Source organism: Nipponia nippon, unplaced genomic scaffold (assembly GCF_047370975.1).
Source record: "Nipponia nippon isolate SJK-2023a ecotype South Korea unplaced genomic scaffold, ASM4737097v1 scaffold_1, whole genome shotgun sequence".
NCBI classification, from domain to species: Eukaryota; Metazoa; Chordata; class Aves; order Pelecaniformes; family Threskiornithidae; genus Nipponia; species Nipponia nippon.
In genome coordinates, this window is record NW_028262290.1 from 140295021 (window position 1) to 140310417 (window position 15397).

At 44.1% G+C, this 15397-nt stretch overlaps 1 protein-coding gene across 4 annotated transcripts in view; it reads right to left on the reverse strand.

The window, feature by feature from the left end:
- PPP1R9A (protein phosphatase 1 regulatory subunit 9A) overlaps positions 1-15031 on the reverse strand; it is a 149935-nt gene extending 134904 nt beyond the window's left edge. For all 4 annotated transcript variants that reach the window (XM_087774553.1, XM_087774542.1, XM_087774531.1 and 1 more), the window contains exons 1-2: positions 14819-15031; positions 11773-13460 (exon numbers count right to left, since the gene is read on the reverse strand). In XM_087774553.1, the coding sequence (XP_087630679.1) occupies positions 11773-13239 (1467 nt within the window). In that variant the 5' untranslated portion in view covers positions 13240-13460; positions 14819-15031. The remainder of the gene's footprint in view (positions 1-11772; positions 13461-14818) is intronic.
- Between the last annotated feature and the right edge of the window lie 366 nt (positions 15032-15397).

Below are 15397 nucleotides of genomic sequence, written 5' to 3' on the forward strand. Positions count from 1 at the left end.
AATCAGCAAAATGCCTCTCTCCATCATTATCAGAAGGATTTAATAGATAAACTAGACAATGTTAGCAGCTCGGTACCTTTTATGAAGTGAGTAATTTTGAGATTGCACTGAAGGTGTACAGCACAGTGTGGAATTATGTACCGGTTTGACCAGAGCTTTTGAGTATCCTATCCGGCTCATGTTCCCATTCCAACCAGGGCTTACCCAGCTGCAGGACAGCAACAGCAATACAGACTTCAGCTACAGCTACATGCAAAATACTAGTGGGCTTTGCCTCTGCTGCAAATGAACGCTAACCCTCAACAGTTTTATTTTTGTACAGGCTGTTTTTAATTTCTCCTCTTAATCATAAATATTTTCCCAATATTAAATATTTCCCAAAAATCTTTTGGCATTGCTAAATGCTACTTCTAAAGTTAGGTCAATCTGCTCATGCTATAATACAACAAAATATGGACCAAAAGAACCCCCTTAAAACCATTCCTTAGATAGTTATTTTGATTGACTGTGGTGGGTCTAGGTTCTCATTAATAGGAAACATTAAAAGGCTACCATCAATCCTTAAACTGAACTTAACTATCTCTTAGGGGTCGTAGATGTACGCACGCACAAGGAAGTCATCCCACTCGTACCACCAAGGTGACACACTTGCCAAACAGCAAAGGTACCATCAAGTCAACAGAGCTGCAGTTCTTCCCTACGCTTTTCTTGCAAAGTGCTGCATCTTCCAGATACTTCATAATTGTTTAAAGTCCGGGAAAATTCAGTATCATGACCATGTTCTACAATGAAGCACCAATACAATATTTAATACTCAGATTTCAATTAACAATTAAATCTAAATTACAGTCATTGAAAAAGAAGGGATAAAGCTTCATGACAACTCATAAACAATCCAGGCCTTCCCTACCTAAATGTTTATGTATTTTAGGGGAAGGAAAACACATAAAAAAGCCTCTGCATCCCAGAAATCTTTATTTGACCCCACTCCACTGTAATTACAGGTAACAATTCAAGCTGTATTCAATGACCTCTTGTTAAAATATTCATATATATTTAAATAAAGTTAACCATTACAATCAGGGAAAACCTATTGGAGCTTCTGCACCACCTTTGGATTTGCAAAACCATGAACTCTTATAATTTGATAAATAATCTGAGAGGTCACTTAGTATATTTTACAAATAATAAAATAATTCATCTTGGATGCAATTTAGCTGCTTCCTTTGCCAAAGTTCACTATCAGGAAAAGATTTTTTTTCTGATTTATATGAAACCACGGAACCACAGGATGGCTGAGGTTGGAAGGGACCTATGGAGGTCATCTGCTCAAGCAGGGCCATCTAGAACTGGTTGCCCAGGACCATGTCCAGACAGCTTTTGAGTTATCTCCAAGGATGGAGTCTCCAAAACCTCTTTGGACAACCTATGCCCATGCTTGGTCACCCTCACAGGGAAAAAGCGTTTCCTGATGCTCAGATGGAACCTCCTGTGTTTCAGTGTGTGTCCATTGCCGCATCCTGTCACTGGGCACCACTGAAAAGAGCCTGACTCCATCTTCTTTGCACCCTCCCTTCAGGTAAATATATATATATATACACACACACATACATATAGATATATAGATATATATATATCCCCTGAGCCTTCTCTTCTCTAGGCTAAACAGTCAGAACTCCCTCAGCCTTTCCTCATAGGAGAGATGCTCCAGTCCCTTCTTCATCTTCATGGGCCTTCATTGTACTCTCTCCTGTCTCTTGCACTGGGGAGCCCAGAAGAGGAGCCAGCACTCCAGGTGTGACCTCACCAGCGCTGAGCAGAGGGGAAGGATCACCTCCCTCGACCTGCCTGGCAACACTCCTCCTAATGCAGCCCAAGATACCATTAGCCTTCCTTGCCACAAGGGCACATTGCTGGCTCATGTTCAGCTTGGTGTCCACCAGGACCCCAGGCCCTCTTCTGCAAAGCTGCTTTCCAGCTGGGTGGCCCCCAGCATATACTGGTGCATGGGGCATTTTCCTCCCCAAGTGCAGGACTTTGTAATTCTCCCTGCTGAACTTCATGAGGCTCCTGTCTGCCCACTTCTCTGTACAGCCAGTTTTTAATCCACCTCACTGTCTGTTCATCCAGCCCCTACTTCATCAGCTTCTCTATGAGGATGTTATGTCAAAAGCCTTACTGAAGTGAATGTAGACAAGATCCATTGCTCCTCCCTCATCTATCAAGCCAGTCATTTCACTGTAGAAGGTTATGAGGTTGGTCGAGCATAACTTCCCCTTTTTAATGGTCAAGACTTACTGTTAATGACTGCGTCATGCACTTGTAGTAAACCACAGTAAGTCTTAGCAGTTATTTTGGATCCACAGCTGTTAAGGTTGGAAACTGCTTTACTGGCCACATAGAGAGAAGGGGAAAAAAGAAAAGAAAAAAAAAAAAACCCACACCTGTTTAATGGTATTTCCCTCCCTGCATCTTAAATATCAACATGAAAGAAATGTGCAAAACATCAAGGTGGCAATTTTTAGTCAAACTACCAGATTAACAGAGGGAGATAAAACTGAGCAACTACTTCAGAGAAAAAGGCTGAGCAAAGAGGAATAAAGGGCTATGTGGTCTGGCAGTCTCATGCTCCCAAACACCATACTGAAACATTCTCGTTTGCATTAGTGCACTATGCCACACTTCTGAATTACCAGCTTTTTCAAGAGTTCTCTAAATCTCTAGATTCATGAGACCTCTCTGGTTTGCCCTTGTGAAAAAAAAATACAGTATTAAAATATTCTGAGTATTCTGTTTAAGCAGTCCACACACAATGAAATTTACTGGACAATCACCCAAGTTGACATTAATGAACAGTATCTTTGGGCTTCGAAGAAGGTAGAGCTAACAGGTAAGTATTTAAATATGTCAGAATCAACATATCTACAGAATCTAAATATGTCAGCACCTAAATATGTCAGAGTCCATCTTAAAGATGACTGCAAGCTTATAAAGATGTAAAGACAATTACAAGCTGGATAAAACCTTGGGTTTTTTTTTTTATGATAAAGGCCATGATCTGGATGAATTAGACAGGAGTTTGACGGTACGACTTTTAAAAGCCTCTATAGCCTATTGCTTTTAACCAAATAATGTGAATAGTAAATTTGAAATACAGGTATTTTATCAAATAAAAGGCACTAGGCCTACATGCAGCAGTCTGAATATTAAAAGATATCCTTTCAATGTGAACTAGCATCTTACGCCCTTGAGATTACGCACTGAATACTAAGGCAGATGGAGACTGCAGAGAGGAACATAAAAAGTTACAGATGTGCACAGACTAGGAAGTGCAGCTGCATGTGTAATAACGCAAGGCAAATGGGTCTCAGAGATAAATTCTGCATTCACACCTTCCACTGACTTTATCATATGGAAATATCTGAGTGGTCTCTTGAATCAACTCTGGCAAGTCAAATTAGCTTCTGCTCTCACTAGAATACTTTCTATATAAAAAAGGCTGCCACAGAATAACAGCTGTTGCTTTGTACCATCAACAGGAATGTCAGGTACTTTTTTTAATAGATGATTTATGGCCTGCAAGTTCAACAGTGCTGAAAGAAATCCCAACTCTTAATAGAATTAATAGACACTGCTAGACAATACAGTAGTCTATTAGGAAGATAGGAAAAGAGAAGGAAATTGCCTGTATCATGGCCTGCTATTACGATTCTCTAATCTTAGTTGGAAAATGCTCAATTCCACCTTAAAAGTTGAATGCTGCCCCTTAGCCTTCAGGTGCTTTTTCTTTATGAAGATACCAGGTGCAATTATGCTCTTTTTCAGGCTTTGTCATCCCTCACTGAGCAAGAGAAAGTTCTTAAGCCCCCTGTTTTATGATAGAATTAACCAAGAAAAAGACAAATTAAGAGCAGCAAGTTGCTGCAGCCTTTGCTGCATACTCACTTGCCTTAAGCAGAATCCACCAGACGTTCCAGATGAAGTCCCCTTAGCGAGTTATAAAATGACACTCACAATTCCCTACCGCTACCAAAATATTTTGGTTCGTGTATCTAGAATGCCATTTCCCTTCCTCACAGCTGCATCGCACCGCGGGTTACTGCTGTCATTCTGCGCGAGCGAGTCACAGAGTGGCTTTCTCCTTAGCTGTCATCCCCTACAAATGAGTCACTAGTTTGCCGTGAAACTTCTTGGCTCATAAATCCATCTCCACTAGAGTCCTCCCAGTCACCTGTATTTTACTGTAATCCTATGCAATGATAAGGCTTCCCCACTTTCCGTCAAAAGCAAGTGTCATTAGCGTGCTCCAACTTTCTGAGACAGAACTACTGAAATTTTTAACAAGGTCTTCTATCTTATCAAAGGCAGACACTAATTTAGTCTGACATATGCTACCTCTCATAAATCCATTTACATGTATTCCACTTTTCCATTTGCCTCCCTGCCTTTGATTCTTTTTAAAGTTTTTTTCTATTGCTTTGCTACTGGAAAAAAAAAAAAAAAAAAGATTAATAATTTTCAAGCTGCCAGAACCACCCCTTCTCTATTTTCTGAAAAACAGCTACTGCATTTGCTCTTCTGCAGTTAAATGCCATCTCTATTTTGACAGTGTTCTGTTTGTTTTGAAATGTTTGCTACAAGACTTTCTAAAATACAACTTCTTTCACCCAGCCCCCTACAAACCTGAGCACTAGGAACTTCTGTTTCATCTTCGTTTCACTATAAGAATTTCCACTGTAAGAGTTTCCACCTGTATACGTTTATTTCACTCTTAATTCCAATTCCATGTTCAACATGACCAACTGCACCAAAACCAAAGGCAAAATATTAATATAAACTGGGGGTGATAGCTCTAATCGTAACCTCACGCTCACTGTATAACACTCAACTTCCTTTCTTGTTTCATTATTAATGGATAAATAGCTTTTTACTACTTGGATTATTTTCCTTTACAAGGTCAAACACAGCTTGACTTCTGGCAACATCTTATTTACACTTTAAGACTTCTGAACTCTATGACAGTCTTCATTTTTTGAACAACCACTTTTGCACTCCTTGCAAGTTCTTGCCTAGCTTCTGATATTCTCTTTGGCTGGCTTTTCTTCTGATTAGGTCTGCAATTATTCTGCTCGTGTATTCTGCTTTTTCTTGGGATGCAAATCCTACGCACTTTTTCTAATTCTAAATCAAACAGGTTCCAAGAACCCCACCGTTAGCTCCTTTAGCTCTTTGGTTCAACTAATTTCCAACCATTTCCCTACAGTTTCTCAGTCTGCATTTTTGAAATTCAAAACCTTTAATTGGAAACCCCTTTCATTCTAAACCGCATAAGCCTCTGATGCCAATTATTCAATCCAAACTTGGTTTCTACAAACAGCTCTTCTAGAATGTCCTCAATGCTTATAAAACCCAGTTTAAAGCAACATTATTTCTTTTTAGTTCAGTAACTGTGTGTGAACATTGCATCCAGCAGTAACTGGCCCCTAGATGTAGTAGTGATATTATGACCTATACAAGAGTTAAAGCCTCCACAGCATATCGTGGCAGGCAAATAACTTCATTCCGTCTACTGTATTCCAATAATTCCATGTATACTTAATACAAGAAAACTCTTTTGCATCTGAAATTACTGTGTGTGAAAGACTCATCCAGTGAAAGTATACAATTCCAACTCAATGGTACGCTTCACGTACGAGATAACCATGTAGAACAGACTTACCTTTTAATAACCAAAATAGCAACTTGTTCTGGAATGCTTTATCCCTTCATTGTTGTTCTTTATCTAAGAGCATCCAGTCTCTGAACCCTTAATATTTACTTCTCATTCCTTTCCCTGACAAATATATATAAAAGGTTCTGTCGTTCATAACAAGATCTTTCATAACAAATGTAACTGAAATAAAAGACCAGGTCCCAGAAACACTCTATATATCCTACCACCAGAAGAAATAACCTGGTTTTACATTAACTTTTACGAATAATCAAAGTTAGCATCACAATCCTTGCAGTACAACATATTTTATTACTACTTAAGTCTGTAGAATTTCCCATACTTCACAATACCTGAAAAAAGTATAAGGTCATTTTATGCAGCAGAATACACACATTTCAAGCTACCCAAGCAATAGCTCAGTATCTCAAACTACTTCACAAGTCGAGATCAATGGAATTAATAACCAATTTGCTGCCCATTTTACAGAATTCAAATACCAGCGTAAAGGTTCAGTGATTTATTCAACATTACAGGAGACAGAGCCTAAGCCTACTTAACATCTAGTTTCATGCTTTAGTCAGAACTACCACCCACTCCTAATGTTGTAAACAAAGCACGGACACAGGAGCTAGAGTGGAAAACCAAATTTATGGAAAGGAAAATACTCTTTCAGTGATTTCAGAAGGAAGCTACACATCTTTATTTATCTGTAAGGTTTCTTAATTAACCCATTCAAAAGTGGATGAATTTCTCAGATTCTGTAATCATTTTAAATCTAATATACCTTCAGGATCTTTCTGCAAGTCTGGTCTTCCACATCTGCCTTCAACAAGTGTCCTAACACCTGCTGGGACTACTTTATTTACAGAACCATAGGCTCACTGAGGTTGGAAGGGAGATCTGGAGGTCATGTAAATCCAACTCCGTATTCACTTAAGTAAAACACAAATAGAAGCATTGGCAAGTTTGGAGCCAGGGACTGTACAGTGCTTGTGGATGGGTAACCCTCGCTTATGACTTCTATGACCCAAAATAGTTCAACATTTTAACAACAACAGGTAAATACCATACTAAACATTGAATCAGGCAAAGAAATATGTTCTTTTTCAACACTAAAACTTGAAAATGTTTCCGCATACTTTATTTTGATGCTTACCAGACAAAGAATAATAATATTTTAGACAGTAAAAATTTCCAAAGTAATTACAGGGTCAGATTGTTTCAGATTCTTTCCTTCCCACTGTTTACGTTCCCGAATACATTTTAGTGAGAGAAACGAGGAATAACTAGAAGACTTGCTCTTTGAACTGATTTTTAATAAGGAAAAAGCACCATATAGTTCATAAGAAATTTCAAAACAACTGTTAAATACAAATGGCATTTATATTTTACACTAAACTACAGTCACAGCGCTTCTTGTAAAACCTCTTCAAAGGCTCAGAGAGAGGGAGAGAGAGAAGCACAAATTTTGATTCCTGAAAATCATTTGAACAAACCATGATCTGGAAAACTGAAATGCTGCAAGGTATAAGATTCAGTCATGCTGCATGACAAAAGAGAGGAAGAACATATGAGGCACGGGCACTAGTGATCATAATCCCTTCGTATGGAATTAGCTGAAGCATGGAAGAGCCATTTGCTATATCCCTTCCATTCCTGTTACCCTCGCCCCCACCCACCCCAAACCTCAGAGAGGTCTGCAGAGAGGTCCCTTCACCACCACTGCACCCTAAGGAAGCTTTATGGAACCATAACAACTGCCGCAGCAGCTTGGGCTAAAACCCCTCACTGCACCACGAGTTACCTGCTGTCTGCCTTATGGTCTGATCACACACTGCCCAACCCTCTCCAACCCCTTAGGCAGGTAGGGCCAAGTCAGCAAAGCAGAAAGTCACAAAAGGAGGCTAAGTGGGAGATACCAATTGCTGCTAACAGCTTTAAATGGTTTAACGTGTACCTGGTGACAGAAATAGGGCACTAACTGAAGATGCAGCCATCAGCTATCAAGATACCAGACATTCTGGACTTGGAGAGAGGAGAAGAGGTACATATTACTCTTCCATCCTAATTCTATCCAGGATGGAGGAAGCATGGCTCAAAAAGGACTTTGATTTGGACAATCAATACACTTCCATTTGCTAGAGTGTGGAAAGCCATGACCTAGTGAATTTTGCACTACTGGCAAACCTTGTCCAATGAGCCCACAATGTTTGGGAAGTGGTATATAACCCAACCCTCAGGAAACCCTGCAAAACTCAACAAAAGGCCAATAAATCACAGAGTTTCTGCTTTTTTGTGTAGAAAAGTATCCCTGGCAAAACCAGGGTATTTTTTTCCTCATCACATTTACTTAACTTTTTCACCTCTTACACTTGCTTTGGAGAGTTTCAGTTCTATCCCTGAGCAGAAACACAACACCTCAACACAAGGATGGGCCAGTACTGATGAAGGCCTCTGTATCGCTATATAAACACTCACATCAACTGCTATATCAACATGCACATCCCTTGTCTAGCAACACACTCATGCCCACTCCCACTACCAGCACCAACTCTTGGGCCCTTTTAAGGTGTTTTTTATTGAACGACACCAAGCTGACTTAAGCTCCCACAGACACGCACAACTGCTCACATCAGCGATGCCACACTCCAAATACCTAGAAACTCTCCAAGCCTGCAATGGCCCCTGGGCAGCCACCGACTCCTAAAGGGTCTTTCAACAGAGACAAGATCAGCAAACATATCCCATAATCCTAGAGCAGAGTAAATGGCCCATGGAGCACGGGATCTGTGATAGCGAAATTACAGACTGTAACAGAGCAGTTTCCTGCATCTGTTGACTTGAATCCTTCTCTTTATAGTGAGTTTCTCAATAACTCTTTTTTTCCTGCTTGGGAGATGAGCAGAATTCAATCTTTATCAGTTTGATGAGTAAGATTTTATTTATTCATCCTTCTGCCTATACTTCATTACTGCTCATAGTCCACAACATTTCCCCTATAGGAACAGAAAGGATTCCCTTAGGTGGTAACTAAAATCTCTTTGCTCTTCAATCTCAGCACTCTTCTCATTTACTTCTGACATGTCTACCTGAAAAATCCCTTGGAAAAACAGTTCAAAGATGTCTATCTAAACCTGTTGAAACCTTCAAGTAGCAACTTTATGGCAATAACTACCCACTCATTTCACAGTATACATGTTCAAATGCCATTTTTTTTATTATTTCAGAGCTCACCTGTAGGAAGAGAGTAGAGGTACAATACTGTGAAATCAGCAATAAACGTCTAGAGTTTGGGTTGGACTTTTCACACCGCTGTCCAGCAGAGTAGTTAAGTACAAATTGCTTCATTTTAATAAAGACAAATCAGTTTTCAACAGTTCAGAAAATACTCCTACCTCGCTTTGTATTTTCCTCTCTCTCAGTTACACTGTGCATGAGATGATGTTCAGGAAAGTATTAGTGAAACCAGTTATGCCCACTAATACACAAAACTGCCTAGAACAGAAAAATTCTTAAATAGTTGCTGTCTGTCAAGCTAGCAAGCATCATCCCCACGTAACGGACGGGTGAAGCGAGTGGTCACGCAAATTCGTCTGCTAGCGCTGTGCGAGGGGACAGAACACAAGAGCCCCTTGCCCTCTGCACTGCTCATTGGTACCTATCTGCCGGGCAGAAACTGCTTGCCAGAGCCGGTTCACGACCTCCTAGCAGCGTGCCGAATTGGCAGCGCTGCCAGAGAGGCAGCGCAGGAGCCCAGAGACTCGCGACCCTCCGAGGACCCACCGGGGGATTCTCCAGCTGCCCTTCCCGGGTCCCTGCCCGCAGCGCCATGGCCAGGCAGTGACCTGATGCTGCTGGCAGCCCGCCCGGGCTTATGCTGCTTGACACTGCCGAGGGAATTACAGAGCGCTGTGGAGAAAAGGGAAGAAGGCTCGAGAAGCAGCTTTTAATTTTCCACAACTTTCGCTGCACTTCTTCCTCTTAGTGCAAGCCTTCCACATGGTCTCACTTCTGTTTCCCCACATGACGAACAGATTGCATGCACTGAAGGCACCCGGGACAAAAAGCAATCACACAGGGATCTCCCAAACCTCCCAATCTCTCCTACACTGTTCTCTCTCAATGCAGCTTTTATTCTGTTTTCTTCCTATCTACAATGAAGATGCTAAAATAATTAAAGCAACAATTCTTTTACTTTGGATAAGCTTGTTAAGAGTGCTTTATGCTGAAAACCATGACAAATGTACTCTTTTATTATTTACACAAATGACTTTGAGAGCATTTTCCTGATGGACTGTTATTATTACTTGATAATAGTAATCTGAAATGAACATAGCATGAATATCTTGAGAAGAAAAGAAAAATTGTATAACTAAATAATTGAGAGAATACTCTTACAGCGCTTGGCATGACAGCGTGATTCAGACAGGCGACAGCAATATACTGAAGTAATAATGTCACTGTTAGCTCTTTCAAAATAGAAACAGCAGAAAATCCAACCATCTCAAGAATAAAATCAGTGTAATCACTTTCTGAATCCTCATCTGTTAGAACCATAACAAATATGATAAAACAAACCTCTGCACAGAATTGGTAGATCTTTCAGAAGAGAGAACATCATCTTGTCTGTTAGTACAGCCTGAGGGGGAAGGTGGTGGGGGAGACAACATTCATAATTCTTTGGAATAAGAGTTTTCTCTACTTCTTCTCCAAAAAATTAAAGAAAACCAGCTACTTTAATTATGGGAATAATCTAGAGGGAGCACAAACACTGTTAGAATTTTTGGTCCATGACGCAAGCCTGAATAAAATACTAACAAAACAAAACAAAAAAATCCATTATCTTGGCTCAGAATATTTTGTTTCAGTGTAAAAAATGGTCTTTTAGAAGCATAAAGAACACAAGGCCGTTCCCTGCCCTCCACCCTCCAATAAACAGATGTGAAAACCTGGTTGCTTCATTCAGATTAGAACGTCCTAATACAAATACACATCTTACGCTAACTTAAAGCACGGGTGGTGTACACGCAGATTTTGTAAATCGCATTACTTCAAGTTTGATAGTGAAACTTCTGTTTGTTAATTTAATAATTTTCATTACCGATCTCACACAATGAAAATACAGTCAATTACGGACTGTTAATTTAAAAACACTTAGATTTCAAGTATTCCACCATATATGGCTCTTTCAAGAGTCATTTCTGGAAAAAAATTACTACAGTTTTGAATTGTCCATTTGAGACCATGTGCATTAAAAGCAACTCAGAACTAAAATACTTCCATACTTAACTCTGTGACTCAGCAGTGAAAAGCCGGTACAACAAAACACGACTAGTTATTCCTTGAAACAACATTCTTAGCAGTAATTTCAAGATACTTAAAAACAAACCAAATAAAGCTCTGCAAGAAACCCACCCTTCATTAGCTATTTCCATCAAGGGACTTTGGCCTTTCTGTAGCACTGAGATATACCAGATATACGTATATTGATGTTTAATAAATAAAGTTTTAAAAAAGTGAAGATGCTACTAGAAAAGATGATACTAATTCAGATGCAGAATATTAACAGTCCTCTAAGACTGAGACAGAATCACAGTGTGTTTCATGACATAGTGTTTAAATACAGGGACTTTAAAGAACTGATGAGAGCTGAAGAAAAGCCAGCCGATCTAAAGAAGCTGTGATTTCAAGTGAAAAAAAACAAGCAGCACAAAGGCCACCACATACCCACTTCTACGTTCCACCATGTGATTACAGTTCAGTCATATAAGTCAAAACACGCATGTTAAAATTCTCAAACTTCGCAAACCCAGCTGTCATTCTCAATTTCTCCTGGTTTAGTCAGCCATCAAGTAGTCTAGGAAATGACACAAGCTCATCAGAGCTCAGCTTCCTTAATTCATTTAAGATTATGCTCACTGGCTGACTGTAATAAAAATGTGTATCGAAAGATCCTCTGCAATCTTTTCAAAGCCGAGATCAGCTGTCAAAATCTACTTCAAATAAAGTTGCATTTGAAAACGAACCAAACCGCAGAAAAAGAACGTAGGAAACTTTACCTTAATCGGAGCACGGCTAAACTGTATTTTTCTGTTGGCTGGGATTTCATCTTCATCTGGCAATCCATTAATTTCAGAATATTCCATATCGGGTTCATAACAGTTATTTTCATCACTGTCATCCTGATCATCCTGTTCTGTACCTGTCTCTCCCCAGTCAGAATTATATCTCGATCGTACCCGATATACATTGTAGTCAGAGTGCATGTACACGTGGGAACTCTGAAAATTATTCACATCTTCATGCACTTCTTTTTCACTTGGCTCATCATAATGGGTCTCAGTAGCATCTGAAACAGCATCTGTGGCAAAATCCACACCTGAAGCTACATTTCTTGGTAATTCTGCAGCTTCGGGTCTATCAAAGATACCCTCTGCATGCTCTGACCGTTCCTTTTGTTGCAACGAAACTTCTGCCTCTGTTTTTGACTTACTCCTAGCGCAGCTGTTCACCGATCTTTCGCTGTCAAGCACATTGACCAAATCCTGTTGACTCGCTGCAGAGCTCTCAACAGAATCAGCACTTGCCTCCGTACTCTTCTTTACTTCTTCAGTTGTTTTTGAACCTGCTGAAGTGCCTGTGGACGTCTTCTGTCTCAGTGCTGAAGGCGTGCTGTTCTGCTGAGAGTTCTCAGCAGACATCAAGCCTGTACTCTGTTTGGCTGGCGGAGACCACGTGCTGGTATCTTTCAGAGGACTGAAACCCTCAAGGTTTGCAACTGGGGAGGAAATATTTGCAACGGTAGACGAGAGGCTTAGCGGATAGTGACCAGTTACAGAGTACTCTTCATTGTTCTCCGATTTTTCTACGGCGATTACGTTGTGTGAGTCAGTGTTTTCAAAAACTGCGCTGAGCTGACTCACAGTTGGAGAGACGGTCTCTGTCCTTGGGCTAAGACTGTCCAGTGAATCAGTGCTGCCTCTGTGAGACTTCGAGCTGCCCCATTCATCCGGAAGCTCATTGGAAATGACTTTCTCCTTCTTTGGGGAATAGCGATTGGAATGTCCCGTTTCATGAGCGTTTCGCTCAAACATCTTCCGAGTTTCAGTAAACTTGGAATAGGAAGGACCATCATGGATAGTATCAAATCTACTAATCCTTTCTGAGACGGATGATTCCAATTTTACAATTGAACCATCTGCTTTTTCTACAAATTCTTTGGGCCTAATTCGTCTTTGAGGTGATGGGGGGCCACCCTTCCCCCTGGTTTTAGGGGTAACTCCAGCACTTTCGCTGGGCTCCATGCCCATCTGCATAAATAAGTTCTTAATCCTATTGACATTCGAGCCATATTTCCTTCCCCTGCTCTGCGAGGCCTCTCCTTCCTCTTTCGTTTTTTGGTCTCCATCTGATTTCGGTTTGTCAAAGGTGCTTTTCAGCGCCTGGAACTCAGTTCTGTAAGCATTCCTGTGAGGAGAGGCACTTCGGAGGGTTGATCTTTCTCCTGAAGACTCCGTTTTCATCATGTTTACTCCAGGAGCGCAAAACCAGCTCACATAGTTTCTGCGGTACCGCTCTCAGTGGTCTGTCACAGCTGAGATTCTTGAAGAGTGTTTTTCTCAGGCGGCACTGCCCTTCAGCAGGGCCATGCTCAACAGAAGATCTGGAGGCAAATATCTAAACACATGCAGTCAATTCTGACAAAGCAGCACAACGGAGGACTCTCAAGAACGATGGCTGATTTAACCTGCAATAGAAAGGCGGGGTTTCTGAATCATGTCAGGTACTTGTACTTCTTTAAATTTAAGCCACAATTTCCATTTACCGTTATTTGACGAGTCTACAAAAAAATAGTAAAAAAAATACAACCTAACACTGCACAGACACATGAAAATTTGTCACTACAAACTTTTTCAAATTGATTATTGCATAGTTGTCAATCTATAGTATCATTCCATAGTGAAAGACTGGATTATCGCATCTTACCATTCACAAAGTATTGTATCATGCCACAAACATGCAGGCAAAGGAAAGGCAATGTGACAAGAAAAATAACATCACTTCTGTGTTAGGGAACTTTTCTAAAAAATATAATAAAAAAAAATCCCAAAATCAAACCTCTAAGTTACTTACATCTAACTACAAAGCAATTCATGCAAACATGATGGTTCTGCTTCCCCGAGGCATTGCAAGACAACCCTTGCTCTCTCAGAGAAACACAATGGTAGAAATACCATCAAATGTCATACACTTCGAAAGGCAAAACTAAACAGCAGCTCGAGGGAATAAGAAAAACTGCACCCAAAGTTAGCATCCGCAGTTGACGCGGTGAAGAAAGTGAAATCCAGTTAGAGAAAGTTGCCCCTTGTCACGGGCAGCGGTGTTAGCACCTGGAAGAGCCTGGAGATGCCCAAGGAGGAGCTGCAGAAACGGAGCCAGGGGCTGGATCCGCTCCCACCCCGCGGCCCGGGGGGCTCGCAGGGGCCGCCGCGCCGGAGCTCCCCGGCCTCGGCGGCCGCCCCCGGCCCCCGCCCCCCCGCCACGGGCAGCGCAGGGCCCACCGAGAGCCGAGCCCCTCTCCCTTCCCCTCTGTCCCTGCTCCCCAGTCCGCGCTCCGCCAGCCCGCGCCGCCGCCGCCGCTCCCGCCGCGCCGGGGACGCCCCATCTGGGCGCAGCAACAGCCGGTGCCCCCCCCCAGCGCAGGGGACCCGGCCGCCGCGGCGGGAGAAGCGCGCCCGCCCCCGCGCTCCGCTCCCGCCGCCCCCGCCGATCGCCACCGGCGACTGGAAAGGCCACACGGCAGCGGCTCCCGGCGAGACCCGCCGCTCCCGCCGGGCTCGCGGCAGGCAATAAACTTAACCCGAGCGGACAGCGCCGGGGCCCCTGCGGCGGCGGCTCCTCCTCGGGCGGCCGCGCCGCTGCCGCTGCCGCCGCCGCGCCGGCGGGCGGGAGGCGCGGGGCCGCGGGCGGCAGCACCTTGCGGCGGGGCAGAGCCCGGGCAGCCGCCCCCGCGCGGCCGGGCCCCGGGAAACAAAAGCCCGGTGACCGGGCTGGCTCCCCCGCGGAGCCCGGCGCCTCTCCCGCCGAGCGCGCACGCCGCCTTACCCAGCCGAGAGCCGCGGCGGGCTCCCCCAGCCTCCCGCCTCAGCGCTGCCCCCGCTCCTCCTCCGGCCCGCGGCGGCTCGGCGCCTCGGTGGAGAACGGCCGCTGCTGCCGCCGCCCGCCTGACAGGAGGCAGCAACCGCCGCGGCGCCTCAACGCCATTGCAGGCGGCGGCGGCGGCTGGGGCACCGACACGGCTCCGCGCGCACACCCGCGGCGGCGGCGCGGGGGAGGAGAGCCGCCGCGCCCCGCCGCAGCAGCGCTCCCGCCCGCCGCCCGCCCCTCCGCCGCGCCGCGGCCGCCGCGCCCCCGCCGCGGGACGCGCCCCGAGCCGCCGCCGCCGCCCGCCGCCGGGCCGCCCGCCGCCGCCGCCGCCGGCGGGTGACAGGTGCCTCACCTCCTGGGCGAGCCGCAGTGGTTCGCTCCGCCGGGGGGGCGGGGGAGGCGGCGGGCCGCGCTCCCGCTGCAGTCCGGCCGCGGGCGGTTACCGCCGAGCGGCGGTGGCCGGGCCCGGCCGCGGCCGCGCCGCCTCCGCGCCCGGGCGGCGGGCTCGCCCGCGCCGCGCCCCGGCCCCGCTGGCTC